We start from the raw sequence: 24267 nt of genomic DNA on the forward strand, positions 1-24267 counted from the left end.
TGAATTATTCCCCTCAGTATTCGTTATGTATTTTTATCACTGTCAGTGTTGATTGTCAAAGTCGTTTAAAGCGTCTCTACCTCCTTTGTCCTAATTATTATATTCAACGAAATAAATAAAATAAATTGAACTGTATAATTCCATAGAGCTTGCATGTATTATCTGTCGAAACTGTTTTGTTGTTAAGCTACTTATAATAATAAACTAAATAATGTACTTATTTAAATCTGTTAATAACTGTTTGTTTCCCAAATAAACTAAAATAAAAATCATCATCATCATCATCAATTTAAGAGCCACGCTCTTGTCGGTGTAGCATTTTCCATTCCAGTCCCTATAAGACACGACGTTAACCTTTTCTTTAATCTGTTCCATGTAAGCTCTTCTTGGTCTTCCCCTTCCTCTCTTTCCTTCTTGCTTTCCTTCTATGATGTTTTTAATGAATTCGTCGTGTCTTATTAGGTGTCCAATCATCTTGCCTCTTCTGTCCTCAATAATTCTCAGTATTTGTCTCTTTTCCCTTACTCTTACTAGCACTTCCTCATTTGTAACCCTTCTGTCCAACTTATTCTTTCCATCCTCCTCCAACACCACATTTCAAAGGCCTCGAGTCTCTCTCTGTCCTTCTGTGTCAGTGTCCAAGTTTCACATCCATAGAGGGCTATCCATACGAAGGTTTTGACGCATCTTTTTCTGAAAGTTTTGGCAATCTTAGCCTTGAATATGCACCCTTGCCTTGAAAATAAAAATAGAGAATACAAAATATTAAGTTAAAAAAAAAACAAAGCTTTTGTTGCCAGCCTTCTATGGCTGCCATAGATGCCAATTTAGAACATATTAACAAAGAAACGGTATTATGAAAGAAACCATATTATTTACCTACAGTTACACATAGAAGAAATTGGACCACGTTAGCTAAGGTCATTGTACTATGAAAGAAATCCAATCTTATGTCTTGATGGCCACAAATTGAGTGCATTTTTTACTCATGTTACGAATTTGTTACCAACTAGTACTTACACAGTGGTAATTTCGTGATAAGTCATCAAAGCATTGAATTTTCATTGAGTTTGTTATCGCGCGCGGTGCGAGGTATACCACTGGCTTCGACCAATAGCCGTACGACGTTTATCTACGTAGATAGCACTTGTCATAAATAGAAAACACGTCCTGCAGGGCTAGCATGCGCAACCACGCACGGTCACGGTCATTTTATCGATTATGACGATATAGTTGTCGTTTTATCGATTGGTGCTAATATTTGACTTATTCACGAATAAGAAATGTTCTGTCAAAATACGGACAAAATCACAAACCACCGACGTTAGGGAAAAAACGAACTTATCGATTTCGACTTTATTGAATCTATCGATAATTTTATCACTTTGTGCATTTTAGCCCTTCTGACGGCGCAGTTGTAGACAATGACAATACTGAAGTAAGTATTTGCAACTAACTATTATTGGCCATTGTGTGGAAAGTTCATTTTTCTCGTTTATAAAATTATTTAGTTTGAGTACTTACCGCGTTAATATTCAATACTTACACTCAGGGTCAATGACACATACCTACTGCGGAACTGGTTGTGATAGTCTGATGATAATTATAAAAGATAACATTTCAAACAGAGCAAAAAAATATACAGGTAAGTATCTGAAACTAACCAGCTAGCGTTTTGGGCTGCGATGGCATATCTGATACTAATATAACTACCGACAAACAGAATAGAGGTTCTCCGGTTACTAGATAAAATAAAAAGAAACACGTTATGTGCAAGCAGCTCGGTTCCAGCAGCGTTTCGTTCTGGGAAGCGGGAGTATATATAAAACCGTGCTGCGGGGACGCGTTCCCAGACACATAAATCATTGTCATCATCATCTCTTATATAATTTCGTCATCCATATAAGATAATAATAAAATACTACCGCATTATCGACGATACGGCGCACCACTTGTTAAGTGAAAGTCAGCGTCATAGCCTTGGCTATGGCATTATGCTCAGGTGGAACCGTCATCATCTCCCTAGCATTATCCCGTTTTTCACAGGGTCCTTTACCCAACCTGAGGATTTGACAGGTCCGGTTTTTTTACAGAAGCGACTGCCAGTCTGACCTTCCAACCCGCGAAGTAAAAACCAGCCCAATACAAGTTAGGTCACATACCTGCGAAAATTCATTTCTCGAGAAGAAAAAAAGAATACATTTATTTCTGAAAGTACATACTTAACAGTTGTTCGTGGACAGGACTTCCCAGTAAGTAATGAGGATACTTGAGTTGGGAATGACCCGCTACTTCCCTTAGGTCTTACTAAAAGTATTACAAGTTTGTAGGTAAATATTAAATGATCTTAAGCTATGTATGTGTGAGTTTAGAGGTTGAATTTAGTTAACAATTTCCTTAAGATAATGTGTCGGCGATGTTTTTCTTCGCCGCTGAGCACATGATAATCATTTATGATCCAAACATGAATTCGAAAACAAATTCGGTTATCATTGGTTTAGACCTCACACAGGACAGGCAGTCGCTTCTGTAAAAAAACGGACCTATCAAATCTTCAGGTTTGATAAGTAGACCCAATGAATAACGGAATAATGCTAGGGAGATGATTTGTTTAGACCTCCGCTGGATTCGATTCTGCGACCTCAAAGAACCGACATATAATAAATGCCAACGAAATTTCCGTTTTGTGCATCAAGCTTAAAGGTATCTGTAAAATCTGTTGATGAATTGTAGTATGTTTATGAGTATAGGTATAGTATCATTAACCCTGAGATCTGACGACACAAGATACTACAATTCATCAACAGATTTTACTGTTGATGAATTGTAGTATGTTCATGAGTATAGGTGTAGTGTCATTGACCCTGAGATCTGACGATACTTACATTGTGAAGTCTAAAGTCTGGTCTAGTAACTGTCGAGAATGCTTGTGACGCCCCGTTGCGTTTTTGCTAAGAAATTATGAACAAAGACGGCTTCAACTAGTCCCACTAACATACTTGAGATGCCTTTCGAAAGGTCTCATGGTTCTTATAAAAACTTATTGCAGATCGACTGCGTTTGAACTGCAACCCAACATAACGTCTCCTATATCCTAGCTTTTCACCTGTGATTTACTTCAACAAAACCTGTTTTTTCTTTCAATTAATTTTAATCCGGTACGAATGTTTTACCACGAAGTTTTGCCTGGATAAATAAACGTGTACAATGACGTGTTAAGTACTAATGATCTTGTCTGTGTAATAAGGATATAAACTATTTCTCCCACCAGGTGTCGCTACTGTTGAATGTTCTTAAGTTTTGACAGATCCCCATATTATTTGAGTAATCAAACATATTTGGTGTGTTAACTCAAATAGTTTTATTATAGTTTGTCTATAATAGTTTGTTTATAATTTTGTCTTCTCCATTGTATTGTTTTTCTATTTTCCATTTCGGCGGACAAGAAAGTGACGGGTATAATTTAAAATAAAATTAGGAGTGTCTGCAGGAATCGGGCCATTATAATAATGTCTGTAAGTACTTTTAATTTAGAGAGAGCATGTGAATGCAGTGTGTACCTATAATTGGGGCACATATTTATACAAAAACTGATAAGACTTGTATTTTATAACTTTATACTGATACCTATCTAAATAAATAAATAGAAAGCCGTGGTAGCCCAGTTGGTACAACGCTTGCCTCTCACTTTGAGGTCGCAGGTTCGAATCCAGCACAGGCCTAATAATGATTGTCGAATTTGTTTTCGAATTCATGTTTGGATCATAAATGATTATCACGTGCTCAGCGGTGAAGGAAAACATCGTGAGGAAACCCACATTCCCGAGAAATGTATTTTTGGACGTATGTGACCTAATCTGTATTGGGCTGGTTTTCCCTTCGCGGGTTGGAAGGTCAGACAGGCAGTCGCTTCTGTAAAAAACCGGACTTGTCAAATCTTCAGGTTAGTTAAGCAAAGTGAGAAACGGGATAATGCTAGGGAGATATATGTACTTTAAATTTAGAGAAATTGCCACTTTTTGCCATCAACCGCCGCGCCGTCTTAACTTCAACGGTCGCGACAAAAGAATGTGATTTCAATCAGTAATTTAAGCATTGCGTTTGAGCAAAAAACTGTATCGCGCTGTCTATGATATAATGCAACACGTCAATCTAAGTGTTCGGTACAGCAAGTAGAGTGCTCTACTACAGCGCAGTGTGATCTAAGTCTTCCTCCTCACATAACACCTATGGATCGTGTGAATTTTCGCATCAACGACATCCCTTACTCAGGTGGGAAATTTTCTAAAACTATTCGCAAATTTGTTTTTAATTTTTTTTATGAATATAAATATAATTGATTGACAGGTGTCTGAATAAATAAAAGTATTTTATTTAATAAAGGATATAATTTTAGAATTCAGAATTAAAAATTCCTTTAAAATATCTCAAGTTTTTTAATCATAATTTCTCGGGTCAATTAATTAATTGAAAAAGTTCTTGAAAATAAAATTATTTAATGAATGATTTTGATTTATTAGCTTCAAATCTTTTTCTTTTAAATATTTTTAATTTTGTTCTACAGAAAATATCCACGTGAAATAAATTAGGTATTTTTTTTTAAAGTGAAGTTCACGGTACACTTGCACGCCGCTAGATATTATTTAACCGACTTAAAAAATCTTCTATCGTGTGAGTTGTGAGGTGAATGACCAGCCTCCTCATCCCTATAGAGCCGCGAAAGGCCCCTGGCATGACTCATGTAAGGACTACGTACTTACATCAATAAGTAGTAACAGGGCCAACGGCTTAACGTGCCTTCCGAAGCACGTATCATCTTACTTTCGGTCAATCGGGTGTTCAGCCTGGAATGTCCTAACCAAACCGGAGCCTCACAAAGTGGATTTTTGGTGATACGTCCCCACTGGAATTCAAAACTGAGACCTCCAGACTGAGCCCTACGCTCAACCATGGAGACCGTACTTTTTAAAATAAAGTTATTTCATACTTTGTCTTTTTTTTTCGTTAAGGGGACATTTTTTTTTTCTATGCATTGTAGTGGGAAGTGAAGTGAGTTCAGATGTGACGTTGTTGGACTTTATCCGGAATGTGGCAGAGTTGCGAGGCACCAAGTACATGTGTCGCGAGGGTGGGTGCGGGGCGTGCATCATCAGCGCTGTTACACACCCTGGCTCTCCACCCACCTCTGTCAATGCTGTAAGTTCAAATTCAAATTCAAAAATATCTTTATTTTTACATGACGATCGTCTAAACGCCTAAATGTGATACAAGTATCGATCGATGCAATAAATTTTGTCGAAATCGATTTTGCTTTTTTTTTCTCGATGCGTGGCATGTGATTTTGTTCGTATTTTGACAGAACGACATGACTTATTTGCAACAATCGACAAAAAGACATAATTAAACTATTACAAAATTATATTACGTTGCGCACGTTAGCCCTACTGGACAGTCTCACAAAGTTATTTTATTTAACGTTATGGAGTCAAATCCGGGATCTCTGGATCGTGATCTCAACGCTCAACCACAGTACTACAGACGGAAGCAGTAAGCCTGATTGCCGCTTATTGTGCTTATGTTTTTATTCCTATGTTTATGTCCTTTATATATATCGTTGTGTAATAAAATATTATTGATTGATTGTCTGAAATTAAGATGATAAAAATAATAATAATAATAATCGTAACGTCTATTTCGGTCAAACCACAACACACATATACATTTACTTACACTATTTAACAACATTCATTACTTCTTCATCACTGATTTAAGAACCACGCTCTTGTCGGTGTAGCATTCTCCATGCTACTTTTAGGGAAAAATAGGGCAGTGGTGTCCCTCTTGCCTTCCGCCCAATTACGCTATTTAAATTACTTAACCTAAGAACACAAAAATGTACATGGGTGCCACAGTCCAACGAAAAAAGTAGAATTAGCAATCCGAAGTTTCGTAGTGTTACACCGTTTTCTTAGGAACCGCTTACCCTTGCACTCATTTAATTTTGACACACACACACACACACACACACACATACGTACACACAAATACACTGACACGCACATACACACCCTCACACACTTACACACGAAGTAGCTTGAACAATTTAAAATTGTTATAATTTCTATGATTATTTTCTCACCTTATTAAATAAATAAATATTAAATAAGAAAAATAGAAATAAAAATAAAAGAAAAAAATAAATAAAGTACAAGTTAAATTATATAAAAAAATATTATAATTGTATTAGAACTGCGCTTAACTCATGAATAGGTATACATTGGTGCTAATTCCTGCAGACACCGCCTAATTTTATTTTAAGTTATATCTGTCATTTACTTATCCGCCGAAAAGGAAAGGGACGGGTAATCGACAAGCATAAAATTTATGGAACACACGTCAATTTTAAGCACAAATCTAAACCAACCGTCTAAAAATTTTACATCCGTCAATAACCCGACAAAGTTAAGTAGACAGCACGTCAAACGGAATGCATACCAGCGACATACCTTTTGATTCGCCCGGGTTATTCATTCATTTACTCATTCTTCCTAAAATTAAGAGCTGTGAATCATCCGTCCCTTTCCTTTTCGACGGATACGAAAATGACGGATATAACCTAAAATAAAATTAGGCGGTGTCTGCAGGAATCGGGGCCATTATTGTACAAATGGAAGATAGCTGGTACAGTCACTTTAGATCCCTGTCGCACTATCATATTTGACATTTAATGACACTTACGGTTTAATTTGTCAAAAGTTAAGCTAATGTGACATAATTTCAAAGTGTATACATATTAGTACTCGTGACTGTACTTTTTACTAGATTGTACCTATTGTAAGTGCCAGCAGTGCTTTAAAATTGTTCATTCTCTAGTATTGTACTAATAGTTTTTAAAAATAAAATAAAATAAATAAAATCATTTTATTTCAGGCATGTAACCCATATTTACATTAGAAATTAAATTAAAATTACAATTCAAAAATTAAAATTCCAAAATCAACAAAATACAATGGTAAAATTAAATTAAGTTAAAACTAAATCAAATTAGAAAAATACTCAAATAAATACAATACAATACAATAATTTTATTTCAGACCATGTGTCCATAATTGTTTATTAAGTTGTTTGGAACAATAAATACATTTACCTACTTACTTAAGTACTTTAGTGTTTGTCTCTTCCAGTGTATGGTATCCATAACGTCTTGCCAAGACTGGGACATCACAACCGTTGAGAAGGTGGGCAACAAGTTGACGGGTTACAGCATCATACAGACCACACTTGCTGAGCACAATGGTACACAATGTGGTTATTGCACGCCTGGGTGGATCATGGCTATGTATAGGTAAGTATACATTGTTGTTTAGACCCTGCTTTCACGTAAATAAAAGGGATTTCGGTAACTTGACTCAATATTTATTCACCACGTTCAATACAAGAGATTCGAATTGAAGGAAAAAGTAAAAAAGAGTCGCTACGGCGCGGATCGCGCCTCATATTTATAGTAATGGAGAAACTACGTCACTAGGTGGCGCTGACGGTCGCCTTGGTGAAGTAACAATTGTTTTAAGTTTACGCAGTTATTATCATAATTAAAACACATAATAACGGGTTCTTACCGCGTTTATAGTAGGGATATGAGACTCCCGATATTTCGAAACTGTTGCAAGTGCCATGATCACGGGATGACTGATGAGATTGGAGTGGAGTAGATAGATCCATAATTTTCTACGGGCAGACATATCTATCTACCCTCTTTTCCTCTTTTCTTTTCTCTTTCTTTTGGTAAAAACCCGTTATTATGTGTTTTAATTATAGGTAAGTAGTTCTTTATTTTTGACTTCTTATCGTGTGGGTTGTGAGGTAGACCTTGCACATACTTGCAGATAATTAAACTTCTTTTAAAATATGCGTGATTATGACACTCGGCCATCCGACTCCGTGCTCTCTCCGGAGCACGCTAGGTGGTCCTACTCTAAATACTAAGAACAAAACAGGTTTGAATCACCTGATTGTCCGCAAAAATAAGATGATTATGCGCTTCGGATGGCACGTTAAGCCATCAAACATCTGCACCAAGCCGCAGTGGAGTATGCTCCATAACCCCTCTGGTCGATTGAGAGTTGTTTATGCTGTTGGCAAAGTGTAGGTATGTATACGAAATCTTAAGAGTGATTTGACCAGTTAGGCCATAATTGTTATTATGATGGCCAGAATCGATGTCTTTAGCAATTTTATAAATAGTATTATTGCTTTTTTAAATATGGCAGGCATTTAAGATTGTTGTAACATATCCAGAATATAATTCACTTGGTTTGGCCTAGTATCAGTTTTATGTTATTTTCTTTGCATGAGAAAGTTCGAGAATTCCTTACGAAAAGAAACTTATTTTTATTGACTTGGACGGGATTTGAACCCACAGCTCCACGAGCGTGTTATCCATTAAGTACATTTACACCATCGGGTCTTTATTCTGTCTTCTACAGTTATCATTTTTATGTTAACGCTACTGCTCTTACGCGGATGTGTTAATCTTTACAGCGAGCAATTGTATATGGTTTGTTAACCAAAGCGTTTTCTATTTCAGTCTTCTGCACACTAACGTACACCTTACAAAATTGGAAATCGAAAAATCTTTTGGCAGCAACGTCTGCAGATGTACTGGGTACAGACCTATTCTGGATGCTTTTAAGAAATTTGCCATAGACACACCAAACCCTACAAAGCTACCTGACATAGAAGACTTACATATACATCAAAAGTGTGCCAAGAACTGTGGTAAAAAATGTTCTAAAGAAAAATGCACAGAAGACGACTGGTGTTTTGAAGCTAAAGTTACTGAAATCGATCTAAAAGATGGCAAGAAATGGTTCAGGGTATATGATGTTGATGATATTTTTAAAGTACTGCAGAGGGAAGGAGATGACTCCTATATGTTAGTAGCTGGGAACACTGCTAAAGGTATGCTTTTCGAACCACACTTGCGTGATATAACTAACCATATCGTCACTGATAACGCAAAATTACGTAAGCACCAAAATGCCATTTCAAGAAAAAGCCGTTTTAAGTATTTTTTCTTTTTTAATCATATTTTTTTACCTAATTATCCAATTTAGATGACGTCAACGTAAGATTACATTGCTTTTTAAATTTTTATGTCTAGCAATAGATATCAATAAGGCCCAGGTGAGCAATAAGGCCGCCTGTTGTGCTTTTCTGTATATGTTGTCCTTATCTCTGTATTTTGTGTCCATTGTGCTCAATAAAGTATTTTATCTATCTATCTATCATAACATGGACTGCTATTTTACTACGCTTATGTAATTTTTCCTTTCCAGTGACGATATCATACAAACGTTAATGTAGTTTGTTATTATCATGTCAATACACACACTCAATATCAAATCCAAGAATCGTTTAGTTCATGCGTGCGTGAAAATGTTTCTCACATATTCCGATATTAAGTATTGGTACATTGAATGATTTAATTACCAACTTAGCCTCATTGCATGCGAGTTATACACCAAGCGTTACATTTGCGTCTGTTTTTGTGACGCGCAAGTCGACTCTCTGTAGTTTATTGCTGTTCTCATGCTATTAAAACGCGTCACAGTTAAGAGTACCCGTGACTTTCATAGTAATGTGACGGGTTCGAATCCCGGTGCAGGCTCTTAACCACTGAATTCAACTTTATGAATTTTTATTCATGTGTGGACAATTGATCATGGTATAAAAAACCAAGTACTTATGCTCAAAAGTGACAGCTAGCATTTCAAGGTTAGCCCAGCTGACGTCATCCCACACTACGTTGCCATTTCTTAAAAATCCAATGTTTTTAATTTACTTTGCAAGGATTTTTTTACGTACAGTTTTAATGTTTTTTTATATGTGACGAATAATATAGGTACTTATTAATATAGTAATAATATAGTAATTAAATTTGTGATTAATTCACTTAATTTTCAATACTAAAATTTACGTCCTTGGAATGTTGGAGATGCCAATTTAATGGTAATTTACGTTATCAAGGGCTGGCAATGGCGGCTTGTCATAGGATTGAGCATACCTGGTCTTCTTATAACATGAATGATATCACGTAGTTTCCAGGATTCTTGTTACAAGGGGCTTAAACATAGCTGGCGCGGAGTCGGTGTATATGCTGTAAACCTCTGACTAACTCTTCGGGGATACAGGCGTGATGTTGTTATGTAGTTAGACCTGACGGTTAAACTTCAATCCGAAACTTCTGTGTTCTCTGTACAATTTAATCGAAAGAAGGTTTGGTGGTGGCGTTAATTCTAACCGACACTAGTGTGTCGTCAATTGTAACCGACACTACTGTGTCGTTAATAGTAATCGACACTGCTAGTAGAGCAGATCGTAGTGTCCTTGCTAAAAAATACCAAGGAGTTCCTACCTTAACACAAAATTCAATGTCAATAATTAAAACACATAATACCGGGTTCTTACCGTGTTAATAAGAGATATGAGACTCCCACTATTTTAACACTGTCGCAAGTGCCATGATAATGTTTGTTGAAATAGCGGGAGTCTCATAACGCGGTTAGAATCCGGTATTATGTGTTTTAATTATGATAATAACCGCGTAAACCTCAAACAACGTATATTCAATGTCAATATTGATTCAATTACAGGAGCGTATCCAATAGAAGAATATCCTCGCATCCTGATAGACATCAGCAAAGTCTCTTCAATAAAAGGCTTCATAGTAGATCAGAACCTCGTCATAGGAGCTGGCACTACCCTCACTGACACCATGGAGATTTTCCAACATGTGAGCAGCCAGGAATACTTCAGATATCTGCAGAAGTTCCACGACCATCTCAACTTGGTCGCCCATATTCCTGTACGGAATGTAGGTACTTATTATATTATACAGTCATGAGCAATATCATGTACCCACTTTAGAACCCTGTCGCACTATCACATTTGACATTTAATGAGACTTACGGTTTAATTTGTCAAAAAAGTTAATGTGACATGGTTTCAAATTGTATACATATTAGTGCTCGTGACCGTACATAATCACTAATTTAAGAGCCAGACTCTTGTCGGTGTAGCATTCTCTATACTTTTTAAGCGAAAAATAGGGCAGTGGTTTTCCTCTTGCCTTACGCGTCGCAGTACTCTGTCTGACGCGAGTGGGATGGCGCTCAGAGTAGTCTATTTCAAAGCCGTACTAAGACTTCTGTCCTGCGTCTCTAAATAGTACTGACAGTCATTGCTACCCCTGTCAGATGGTATTATGTGATGATGATGATCTCCGATCGATTTCAGCGATGGCGACCACTTCGACTTGTGGTCGTTACGACGCTGATGCGCCCGAAGATGGCTTATGTAGCTTAATTAAATAAAAAGGTTAGATGAGAACCAAGTGAAAAACGGAATAATTCTAGGGAGATGTTGAATTATGTCAAAAATAATAATGAGATTGTTTTTCAACCTATTATTAGTATAACTGGGGAGTTAAATAAGCCACATCGAAGCAATTCATCTAAAAAAGCAATATTGCAATTTGACATTAGCGCATATAAAAGTGCGCAATGCAAACAAATGTCAAATAGCAATATTGCTTTCTTAGATGAATTGCTTCGATGTGGCCTTTTTAACTCCCCAGGTTTCTATTTCTTGATTAGCATTTTGTAATTTATTTTTGATCCAGTCTTCTTATCTCGTGTGAGTTGTGCGGTGGATTACCAACCTCATCAACCCTGGTATCAGGGTTATTACTGAGCCGCCAAAGGCCCCCGACATGACTCATGCAACGACTACTTACGTCAGTAATTAGTAACCGGGACCAAGGGTTTAACGTGCCTTCCGAAGCACGGATCATCTTACTCCAGTGCGTGTGTTTGACCCGGCTATCTTCCCCATTGTTATCAGTCTCACAACCCACACCAGAAGAAGAAACGGTAATACAATTTTTTCCTAATTTCCAGCTGGGTACAATTGCTGGAAATCTGATGATAAAACACCAGCACAACGACTTCCCATCCGATGTCTTCCTCTTGCTAGAAACCGTTGGCGCTCAGTTGACTATACGTAAGTAATACTAATGTAATGAAAATGTAAAGCTCTTTTCAGTTCTCGTATTTATTTTATCTTTCGTGAAATACAATACACAATAGGCTACTTGACAAACTAGTCAAATGAGATATTTTTACGGAACCTCAAAACGAAAGTTTTCTTTGGAGTTTGTACGGAAAAACTGTCCTGTGACGTCATCAATAAAAGCGGTCAAACGTCATAGTTACTTAATTTATAAATAGAATTCGGAAATAAATAGAAAAGAAAAATGAGATTGATTTTTGATCTTCTTAGACTGGTTTCTATTTCTAGATTAGCATTTTATAATCTAACTTTGACTCTTTATTGCACAAAAGAACATTATATATATCAAAGGAATACACAATACAAAAACTCTTTATAAAACACACACACACAACAAATACACACATTGTTTTAAGTTTACGCGGTTATTATCATAATTAAAGCACATAATAACGGGTTCTTACCGCGTTTAAATGGGGATATGAGACTCCCGATATTTCGACATCCTGTCGTCTGAGTCATCCCGTGATCATGGCACTTGCAACAGTGTCGAAATATCGGGAGTCTCATATCCCCATTTAAACGCCGTAAGAACCCGTTATTATGTGTTTTAATGATGATAATAACCGCGTAAACTTAAAACAGTGTATAATACCTGACGTAGGTACTATTATTTAGGTACATATTTATGACGTCATTGTCCCTTGGTGACGTCAAAAATATGGCATGTAAAAATACCTTTCGGCCACGTGGATCTTTACAATAGATTTTACTGTGCCTTATTAGGTTGGGTTTCTGTGTAAATAATTATATTTTACAGGAAACTCCCATGGCGCAACATTTCAATTGACGATGCAGCAATTTTTGAAAACGAACATGACAAGCGCTGTGATATTGAATGTGTTGCTGCCGCCATTAACATCACAGTACCAACTCGTTACTTACAAGGTAAATAACAATTGAATTTCGATTTTTTACTCATTTATTGTGATTTGCCTTTCTAGTTTTCAATGTCTTGGTACGGTCTAGGAATGTGGGTACTATTCGCAACGGATACGGTATGGTATGGGAAACGCGGGCCTCACATTTTTGTTTTTAGAAAGGCAGTCAAAGATCTGGCCCTATACTTCAGGAATGTGACAATTTGTTGTCGGTTGCGTTACTAAATACGTAATGCAATAACGACCTCTGTGGTCCAGTGGTTGAGCGTTGGGCTCAAATTCAAATTCAAAATCTAATTTATCACCCTAGTTTGGTTAGGACATTACAAGCTAATCACCTGATTGTCCAAAAAGTAAGCTGATCCGTGCTTAGGAAGGCACGTTATGCCGTTGGTCCCGGTTACTACTTGCTGATGTAAGTAAGTAGTCGTTACATGAGCTGTCGGACAGAGGCAGAGGTGTATACGCAACCACTTCCTCACTGGAATTAATAAAATTCACTTTTTCAGATCATGCCTCGAGCACAGAATGCTCATGCGATTGTCAACGCTGGTTTTCTTTATAAACTAGACTCAAATGGGAGAGTGTTAGAGTCAAGAATAGCGTATGGTGGGCTTTCACCAGTAGTCGTCAGAGCGGCAGCAACTGAGACCTACCTGATCGGAAGGGATCTGTTTACGAACGAAACGCTCCAATTGGCTATAGGAATTTTAGAAAGTGAATTGCATGTTTTAGAAAACCCTCCAGAACCCTCTGCGCTTTATAGAAGGAGAATTGCTGTGAATTTGTTTTATAAGGTAAGAAAACTTATCCTTATTTAACTTAAAAAATCTGATGACCTGATCTGCCCTGATGACTGATAAAACGTAAAAACAAGAAAGTTCACAATATCCCAATTGGTATTATCAGAGGTCACACATCCATTACACAAGATGAACTAAGTACCCACAACCCAGAGCTCTCTGTTAGACGAAAGAAAGAAAATGAAAAAAAAAAAGATAATATAATACTTCGACAATCTAATATATTCAATAATTTTAAAAAAATATGTATATTATGGAGAGCCGTGGTAGCATAAGTTGGTATACGTGCCCGAAATAGGCCTAAACCAACGATTTTTAAATTTGTTTTCGAATTCATGTTTGGATCATACATGATTATCAAGTGCTCAGCGGCGAAGGAAAACATCGTGAGGAAACTCACATTCCCTAGAAATGCATTTCGGAGGTACGTGACCTAACTCATGTTGGGCTGGTTTTCCAACTCATGTTGGGCTGGTTTTCCCTTCGCGGGTTAAAATGTCAGACAGGCAGTCGCTTCTGTAAAAAACCGGACTTGTCAAATTTTCAGGTTGGCTAAACCGTGTGAAAAACAGGATAATGCTAGGGAGATGATGACAATTATTAATGTATGTCGAAACGGTTCCATCTCAGCATAATGCCATAGTCAAGGCCGTGACGCTGATTTTCACTTGATAAGTGGTGCGCCGTATCGTCTATAATGCTGTAGTGTCCTCTTAATCTTATTATGGATGACGAAATTATATAGCTACCTACACTTATTCAGTTACCATTTTTCGTCCTGTGAAAAACGTACCTAACTGTACCCCATATATTTTTTCAGGGTCTACTATATTTATATCCAGAATACAAATTACCCCTATGCTTCCGCTCTGGGGCGATCAAGATTCGAGAAACTCGACCCGTGTCGGAGGCTCGTCAGATATTCGACACTAATCCATCTCTGTGGCCTTTGAATCAACCCATTCCAAAAGTTGAAGCACTGGTAATTTGTTACACGCTTTTATATGTAATTTTAACTATTTTAAGTTTGTTTTTAAGTATTACTATTTCGCTATCGCCACCGTAGGTAACAAATTTATTGACTGTTCATTGCCATTCTGTTATAACGTGCTTCTAAATAGTAACGAAACGGGCAAGCCCCCATATTTTGCCTAACGTGTAGAGTTTGTGAACTTATAGTTTGTATAATTAGGACGTGTAGAGTTAGAAACTTGGCGCTACATGAGATCTAATGACTTTTTGACATTGTGACCGATATGATCTTGTCTTGACAATATTTTACATGAAAATGTTTTTGTTGGGTTATTATTACAAAAACTTAACAATTAAATATTCTTAAACTTAACATTAGTAATAATTAAAACTAAACTACTAAAATCAAAACTACGTTATCTGAAATATACTTCTCTCTCTCTCAGGCCTTTACATCTTTATCAGATGATTCAAACAGCGTTTCTGTGGCAGCTTTCAAAATGGCTGTAAAGTCCGATGCGAGAGCGACAGTAGCGGCCGCACGACTGGCAAAAGCCGAAATATACTTAAAGTGACATAATTTTAATGCTACACTGGCAACACTTGCACAGGCTGCCAAGAGCTTGTGCACTATTATTTATTCTGTGCTTGTGCGTTATTACCACTCGTGATCACTTTGTGTACTTAAAGCATAAGGCGCGTTCAGTGTCAATTTATCTTTAACACGAAATGTCAAGAACGGAGGGCCGAAAATAAATAAAAAAGAAAATGAATACCTCTGATATTGTAAACAGGAAATAAATCAAAAATGCGTCATCAAAAAAAACCTCATTGTAATTGATTTTTCAACTGTACAAACAATTGAATTGGTAAACGCGATGTCAACCCAATAATTATAAAGAGACTCAGCGTAGGAAACGAAGTGATTGTTTGCACGAAGACCACAACATTATATTCTCAGTCGCTGAAATTTTGCTGGGCTGTGAAACTTGTATAAAAAAACTATATATATTATAATATATAAAAAAAATAATGGGGAAGTAAGGTATTTATACCTATAAGTACAAATACCTCAATATATTGGGCGGAATAATTTCTCAGTCCAAAATTATTTTACTATGAAATGAAATGAAATTAAATGAAAATTGATTGACATAAATGTGGTAAGTATATCGATGGAAGTAAAGCTTACAGGGCTCAGCACATTTAGTCATGTTGTGACATACAATAATAACTACTTACATAAAGTACTGGAAAATATTACAAAAACACTTATCTTTATAAAAAAACTACACTCTACACTCACTCATCGTTGGGGGATCAACTTTCAGGGACTATTTTAGACTAATATAATTTAATTTTCTGCCTAACAATTATCTTTATTTTATAATTTATATTTTAGATCTAGGTACTTATATAATTATATCCACTTTTTTATTGAGATTATTTTTGAAAACAGATCCAGTGTTCTGGGGAAGCGCCGTACACGGAAGATCTACCCTCTATTCCTCGTGAAGTATTCGCTGCGTTTGTGTTGAGTACTATACCTAAAGGTCACATCGTTGCTATAGACCCCAGACCAGCACTGGTATGTATTAGAGAGATTTTTTATAAGATTACTTCGTCCGCGATATATGTATTCTCTAAATTTCGCCCTGGAAAGAAAGTAATGTGGATTATAGATTTATCCTTACCCAGGTTTCAATCTATCGATGTGCTAATTTTCATCTGTAAAAACTTATCATTTTCAAATTATAATATACAGTATTCTTCGAAAATATATATAACCTAATTGAATTTTTATAATTTTACTTTTAGCTGGAGCATGGTGTAATCGCATTTTACTCAGCAGCTGATATACCAGGTCTTAATTCATTCACTCCGCCTGAAGATCCCCAATACTCCACAAACGAAGAAGTATTATGTAGTGGAGAAGTCAAATACTATAATCAACCACTAGGTATTATTGTAGCCACAACAAGAAGCATTGCTGATAGAGCGGCTAAAATGGTTAATGTAAAATATAGCAATGTTAAACCACCAGTAATTGCTATTAAAAAAGCTAAGAAAGACCCGAAAAGAAACACTCTGTATTTTGCTGCCAACGCAAAAAATAGAGGCAACGATATCATTAAAGTTATAAAAGGCCAGACAACAGTATATGGACAGTATCATTTTTCTATGGAAACATTAGTTTGTGTCACGAAGCCCATGGAACAGGGGATAGAAATACACCCTGCGTCACAATGGATGGACGGAGTTCATTTAATGGTGTCTCGTGCATTGAAAATGGATCAAAACAGGTATTTTTTATATATTGAATTATAAATATTAAAATTAAATAGTATCAAGTAGTCTTCTGAAGTGAATACAAACAAAACCATATTATTATAGATCCTACTAATACTGGTACTTTATATAGCTCATGCTCTACAACTAGAAGGAAAATTAAATTTACTCTTCCACATTGTAATACTCGATTTGAAATCGAACATTATGTTTGAGGTATTTATAAATTGTTTTCTTTCATTGGTCTTTGCAAATGGTAGCTTAATTATTTTTATTTTATGAATAATTTTACAAATAATAATTGTAGGATTGACATCAAGATACGGCGTCTTGGCGGAGCCTACGGTATCAAAGTGTCCCGTTCGACTCAGGTTGCAGTTGCCTGCAGTTTGGTCACACAAAAGTTGAATCTGCCGTGCCGGTTCATACAATCGCTGACTACCAACATGAGAGCCGTTGGGAAAAGATTTCCCTGTTCGACTGACTATGAGGTAATATGGAGTCTAAAAGGCCACATTGAAACAATTCATGTAAAAAACAATATCGCCATTTGATATTTATTGCCATTGCGCACTTACTTTTATATGCGCAAATATCAATTTGCAATATTGCTTTTTAGATGAATTGTTTTACTGCGATCTTTTTAATCTCTTTTAAATTTTTGATTGTTAACTTAGGACTATAATTTTTAATAATAATTGTGCAAAGTTTCTGCGTTATTTTCCCCTCACTCATCTCCCTAGTGTTTTTGTGTTGTTTACTTTGTTATAAGAGGATATTTATGAAGTCTTTAACAATAGGTGTTCTCTGAGAGCTTTTTTCTTACCGGTGCAAGATTTACAGCTTATGCTAATGTACATTACTAAGATTATACGGGAATCAAAGTAGGAATAAAAGCAGTACCACTAACAACAGTGTGACTATCTTAGGTGGATGCCCAACCTCATCAACCCTGGTGTCAGGGTTATTATTGAGCCGCCAAAGGCCCCTGGCGTGACTCAAGTAACGACTACGTTAATGTAAAATATATTTACATCAGTAAGTAGTAACCGGGACCAACGGCTTAACGTGCCTTCCGAAGCACAGATCATCTTACTTCTGGACAATCAGGTGATCAGCCTGCAATGTCCTAACCAAACTAGAGATCACAAAGTGATTTGTCCCCACTGAGATTCGAACCGGAGACATCCGGATCGTGAGCAGAACGTGGTACAGTACCACGGAGGCAGTTGACTATGAAACATTTTTTGTTATTATCTTTTTGTTATTTTCGTTATTTCAGGTAGGAGTAAACATAGCTGGTGCTGTACAGTACTTGAATATGAATTTGTATGAAGACAACGGGTTTGATATCGACGAATTATTATCAATGTTGGGTATCGATGCTTATTACAATTGCTATGACAATTCGAGATGGAACTACAAGTGTTTTAATAGTACAACTGATACTGCTAAAAATACGTGGTGCAGATCTCCCGGTAAGTCGTGGATAGAATAATGTTAATCTTGGATAAAAATAAGTGTGACTGTCTACTTCGCATTAAATAATAGTCTCTTCTAACTTGTCCACTTGTACATTTCAATTTACAGCAACATTAGAAAATATTGCTGCAGCAGAGACGATGATGGAACGTATATCTTATGAATTATCTTTAGATCCAATTGAGGTACGATTAGCAAACGTAGATGACACTAGGTATATAGACATCCGAGAAATTGTAGCCAATTTAAAGGTCAAAGCCGACTACAATAATCGAAGAAGTTATGTTGAAAAGTTTAACAGTGAGAATAAATGGAAGAAGCGTGGCTTGAGAACTGCATTTTTAAGGTGGACTCCATTAGGAACTACTCATTATGACGTAACTCTATCTGTCTATCACGGTGATGGGACTGTAGCTATAACACATGGTGGAGTGGAAATGGGACAAGGTGTGAATACCAAAGCAGTACAAATTGCTGCTTATTTTCTAAAAATCCCAATAGATAAAATCCAAATAAAGGCTAACGATACTATGGTAACTCCGAACTCTCATATATCAGCTGGAAGCTTTACATCGCAGTATGTTGGTATCGGTGTACAAAGAGCTTGTGAGCAGATGAATAAAAAACTGGCCCCAATTAGAGCTCAGATGAAAAATCCGACGTGGGAAGAATTGGTAGAAAGAGCGTATCGACTTGGAGTAGATCTACAGAGTCATGGATTTGTTGGAGCAAACGATTTCCAGAATTACAATATCTACGGCGTAACATTTGCAGAAGTTGAGGTGGATGTTTTGACTGGAGAATACGAAATACTGCGCGTGGATTTATTAGAAGACGTCGGTTTGAGTGTTAGTCCTGAAATCGACATTGGTCAAGTAAGTTTTTTATTTTCCTCTAAGTATGAATTAGTATTATCGTGATGTATTCAGCTTGTTTGTGTGTGTGATTAACGTGGTCGCTCGTAAATTACTTTTTAAAAGTTATGGTAGTTACCGATCTGGGCGATTACCTGTCAAAATCATATCCATCGCTAGACATAATATCAGGAGCGACTGCGAGTTGTCTTGTTGATAACTTGGATATATGCAATGCAAAATTTTACTCTAAAGTTGATTACTTCTAGTATATTTGACTGAACATTTATTCCAAGGTTGAAGGCGCTTTCATTATGGGAGTGGGTTATTGGACATCTGAAGAATTAGTATACAACGAAAGAACTGGGGAGATACTCACGGATAGAACTTGGAATTATTACATTCCGCAAGCAAGAGATATACCGCAAGATTTCAGAGTATATTTCAGAAGGAAATCGTATAGTACTCCCGCTGCTTTGGGCTCTAAAAGTAAGTAAACATCGTCTGCATTGCCTCTAAAATATACCGAGATATATGACGATACACGTTCTTGATAAGATCGTCACCTGGGCGATACGATATAATAATACAGCATATAATGTATTTAAATTCCATCGACTCGAATCTACGCAGTCCTTTTAGATTTATCAAATTATCATCTTTTTTTTAGTGACTGGAGAACCACCGCTGTGCATGGCAGTAGCAATCCCTTTCGCCATTAGGGAAGCAATCGCTGCAGCTAGAAAGGATTCTGGTATTCCAACAACACTGTGGTTTGATATCGGTAAGTTGTGCTTAGGTTATTTAAAATATGAGTGTTTTGATAAATTAATTTAACCATATCTCACATAGTGAACGAGTGCTCTCTACACCGGTACCAAGGTGGCATAGCTGAGCTGCATTGTGTGACGGATGCGGCAGACTTGGTTAGGGGAGCTTAAGCTGGATATAAATGATCCACGCAGGATATTTTATTTTTATCTGCCATACGCAATAATAATTACAATAAATTTTATTTTTAATTTTACTAACCAAGGCTTTTTTGCTTTTCAGATGGCCCTTACACTGTAGAGAGTGTATGTTTAGCTGCAGATACTAAGACCATAGACTACAGATTTTATTAATTCATATAATTATTTTGTTGGATAAACTCAATTTATTATGTTTATTATTTGTTTTATTTTAAAAGACACGAGCCTGAATTGCCATGGTTTATAAGTCTTACTTCCTAATAGTCTTGATATAAATTAATTTATCTTTGCTAAGTAACTGTTGGATGGATTTGCACATTTTTTTATATAATTTCGTCAATCACCATCTAAGGCTATGAACCGTGGTCGCGAATTACGATACTCATCTATATATTATAATTACGTATAATAATTATAAAATTATCGTCATCTATAAGATGGTAAGTTTTGATAATTTATAATTATCTTGCTTGTGCATTAATACGTGTCTATCTTATTTACCTTTTGCTAAAGTACCGTAGCAGTATAATTTTATTTGTGATAATGGTTGTTATGTTGGCATTAGATAATTCTTTATTTATTTTTTGAATATATCGGGGGGGGTTAAAAAGGCCACGACGAAGAAATTCATCTAATATAACGATATTGCAATTTGTATTTGCGCATATAAAAGTAAATGCGCAATGCAAACAAATGTCCAACAGCATTATAACTTTTTATATAAATTGCTTCGATGTAGCCATTTTAACCCCACAGATTATTTTAAGAATTTATTGATAGCAAGTATATACAATAAAATATGTCATGGATTTCAACGCTCTTTACTTTATAAACTAAACAGCAACTTACTAAATGGAAAGTTCTAACTCTAAAATAAATTAACGGATAAGGTAAAAGATAATACATGTGACAGTTACATACTAATTTTAAATAATAGTATTGCTGGTATCTATCCGATTCTTCTGGAAATTAGGGGTTGCAATCTCAACGTTATCAATTTTTTTCTGCACCTCTTCTAGTTCTTTCAGCTGTCTATCGCGTTCACTCTCTTCTCTCTTTTCTCTTTCTTCTGGCTCGTACTTTCTCTCAGTCTTTTCTACTTCGTAATATTTATCATCTACTTCGCCGTTCTGGAGATCCCTGAACTTGGCAGCGTTCTTTTTCTGCTTGCTTTTAGTAAACTCGGCGGCTTCTTGGAAATATTGTCTGCTGTTGTGCACCATTTTTTGACCATTGCTTGATCGTCCGCCACTCACTTTGCTTTTCGCTTTTGGCACAATCTTTCTTTTACACAATGGGCAGAAACGATCTCCTTCCGCTCTCTTGTGGATTCTGTAGCCAATATGTGAGTTTTTTAATACTGAATTTGATTCGTTAATTTTAGGTATGCTAGTGGTACTATCTGTGGTCCTAGGAGCGTGAAAACTGAAAATCTTTCTCTTTTTGTTTTTCTTCGACTTTGGAGGTACAGTTTTTTTACGGGAAAAAAACGGGAGCTTCATTTGTGATTTATAACTGAAAGGTGAAATAAGTCGCTTATTTTGCTTTTCATGGAATTATTATTATTATTAGCCTGTATGATCCCACTGCTGGGCAAAGGCCTCCCCCATGTCTTTCCAAGTATCCCGGTTTTGTGCGACCTCTATACAGTCTTTTCGATAACCGTCGAGATCATCGCGCCATCGTTTCCGGGGTCTACCACGTCTACGGTGTCCGTCCTGTGGTACCCAGTGCGTGATGATCTTTGCCCATCGTTCCGGATCATGCGGCACACGTGTAGAGCCCAGTCCCACTTTAACGTTTTTTACCTATGCCTTTTTTAAGAATTTTTCATGGAATTACTATAACATTAATGTTGTAAGATTGTCTTATAGGAGACGTACCTAGTTTAGACTAGACGTGCTCTTAAGATAAGTAGTGTTGCACTGGTGCCGACTACTGTAGACACCGCCTAATTTAATTTTAAGTTACACCTGTCATTTTCTTATCCGCTGAAAAGGAAACGAATGGATGATTGACGGGTCTTAATTTTAAAATGAGTGAATGAATAACCCGGGAGAATCAAATAGGTATCTCGCTGGTAAGCAATCTGTTTAACGTGTGCTGTTACTTAATTCTGTAGGCTTCCTGGCCGATGTAGAAATTTTAGAGGGTTATTTTATATTTTCGGCTAAAATTGACGTGTGTTCCATATTTTTTATGCTTTACGATTACCCGTCACATTAGCGAATAAGAAAATGACAGGTATTACTTAAAAGTAGATGGTGCGTACAGGAATTAGCACCATTAATAAATTACTTTTATAAAAACATTGACTGAACTCAATATAAATAAGCACTTATTTCGTATGTTTGTTTTTATAATATAAGTATAATGCCTCGTATATAGTAGGGGACAATGTCTCGCGATGCGACGCCTATCGCCAGGGATATATAATACAACAATCACTAGACATAATTGCAAACGGTACTCCATTAACCTATCAATCTCAACTTATCAGCCGTCTGACCAATAATTTTCTGATGTGTCTCATTCGCACGAGGTACAACTTTTTTTCTGTTATCAAATGGGTCATGGTTAAAAAACATACATTCTAACATAAAGTTACGCCCGTGATCCGTATAAGAGAGAATGGTTGACCTACAACTTATCAAAGAACCCATGCAGCCACTGTTGATACGAAATCCTAAGATGGATATGACGAACCTTACCGTGGGTTATGAGGTGAATTACCAACCTTATCAACCCTGTTGTCAGGTTATTATTGAGCCACCAAAGGTGACATGGCTCATGTAACGACAACTTACTTACATAAGTAAGATGTATCCGGGACCAACAGCTTAACGTGCCTTCCGAAGCACGGACCATCTTACTTTTTGGACAATCAGGTAACCAGCCTGTAATGTCCTAACCAAACTAGGGATCACAAAGTGATTTTTGTGATATGACCCCACCGGGATTTGAACCCGGGACCTACGGATCGTGAGACCAACGCTCGACCACTAGACCACGGAGGCCGCCTTACGGTTACAAGGGATCAGTCTATCGCCATGATGAATACAATTACAAATATGCTTTATTGCACCAAAATAAAAAGAAATAATTACAAAAGGCTCTTAACTAGGTACGTGACAAATTGTGGCCTTATCGCTCAAAGCGATTTCTTCTAGATAACCATAAGTTGAGGAAAAACGTAAATTGAAAGATTTTCGGTACTTACAAACTATAAGTACAACTTACCGATAAATACATGCATAATGAATGTTCATCATGTTAGAAAAGACACAATCCATCCACACATTGTTAATTGTTACAATATTTCATATAAGGCAAAGTCGCGAGCCCATTGTCCCTTAGTGAAAACGAGGCTTAAAGTTAATCCTTACCTTTTCTTTTCTTGTCTGTGGAGCAAAGCTGATGTGTCATCTGAGAAAGGATTCTTTGCTGTTACACCGTAAGGGTTGAAAATTCCAACTGTAAATAAATGAATGGAAGTGAGTGAGTATTTAAAGTGTAGTACAGGATTACAGTGACTTTATTTTTAATAATAATTATTATTATAACAGCCTCAATGGGCGTTAGAGCGGAGGGCTCATGATCTGGAGGTCCAGGTTCGATTCCCGATGGAGACATTGTCGAAATCACTTTGTGAGACAGTCCTTTGTTTGGTAAGGACATTGCAGGCTTAAATCACTGATTCACCACTTGACTGTCCGAAAAAGTAATATGATTCCGTGCTTCGGAAGGCACGTGAAGCCGTTGTCCCGGTTACTATTTACTGATGTAAGTGAACATTCGTTACATGAGCCACGTCAAGGGCCTTTGACTGCTCAATAGTAACCGTGACATCAGTGTTGATGAGGTTGGTACTCCATCTAACAAC

General features: G+C 36.6%; 1 protein-coding gene across 1 annotated transcript; it reads left to right on the forward strand.

Moving 5' to 3' along the window:
* The first annotated feature begins 7187 nt into the window (after positions 1-7187).
* Positions 7188-20537, forward strand: LOC126373076 (xanthine dehydrogenase-like). Its single transcript, XM_050019056.1, has 13 exons — positions 7188-7345; positions 8588-8961; positions 10656-10876; positions 13523-13810; positions 14637-14798; positions 16248-16376; positions 16607-17091; positions 17385-17568; positions 18360-18555; positions 18668-19434; positions 19710-19902; positions 20084-20197; positions 20467-20537. The coding sequence occupies exons 1-13, from the start codon at positions 7188-7190 to the stop codon at positions 20535-20537; spliced, it is 3342 nt and encodes a 1113-aa protein (XP_049875013.1).
* The last annotated feature ends 3730 nt before the right edge of the window (positions 20538-24267 follow it).

This window comes from Pectinophora gossypiella, chromosome 15 (genome assembly GCF_024362695.1).
Source record: "Pectinophora gossypiella chromosome 15, ilPecGoss1.1, whole genome shotgun sequence".
Lineage (NCBI taxonomy): Eukaryota > Metazoa > Arthropoda > Insecta > Lepidoptera > Gelechiidae > Pectinophora > Pectinophora gossypiella.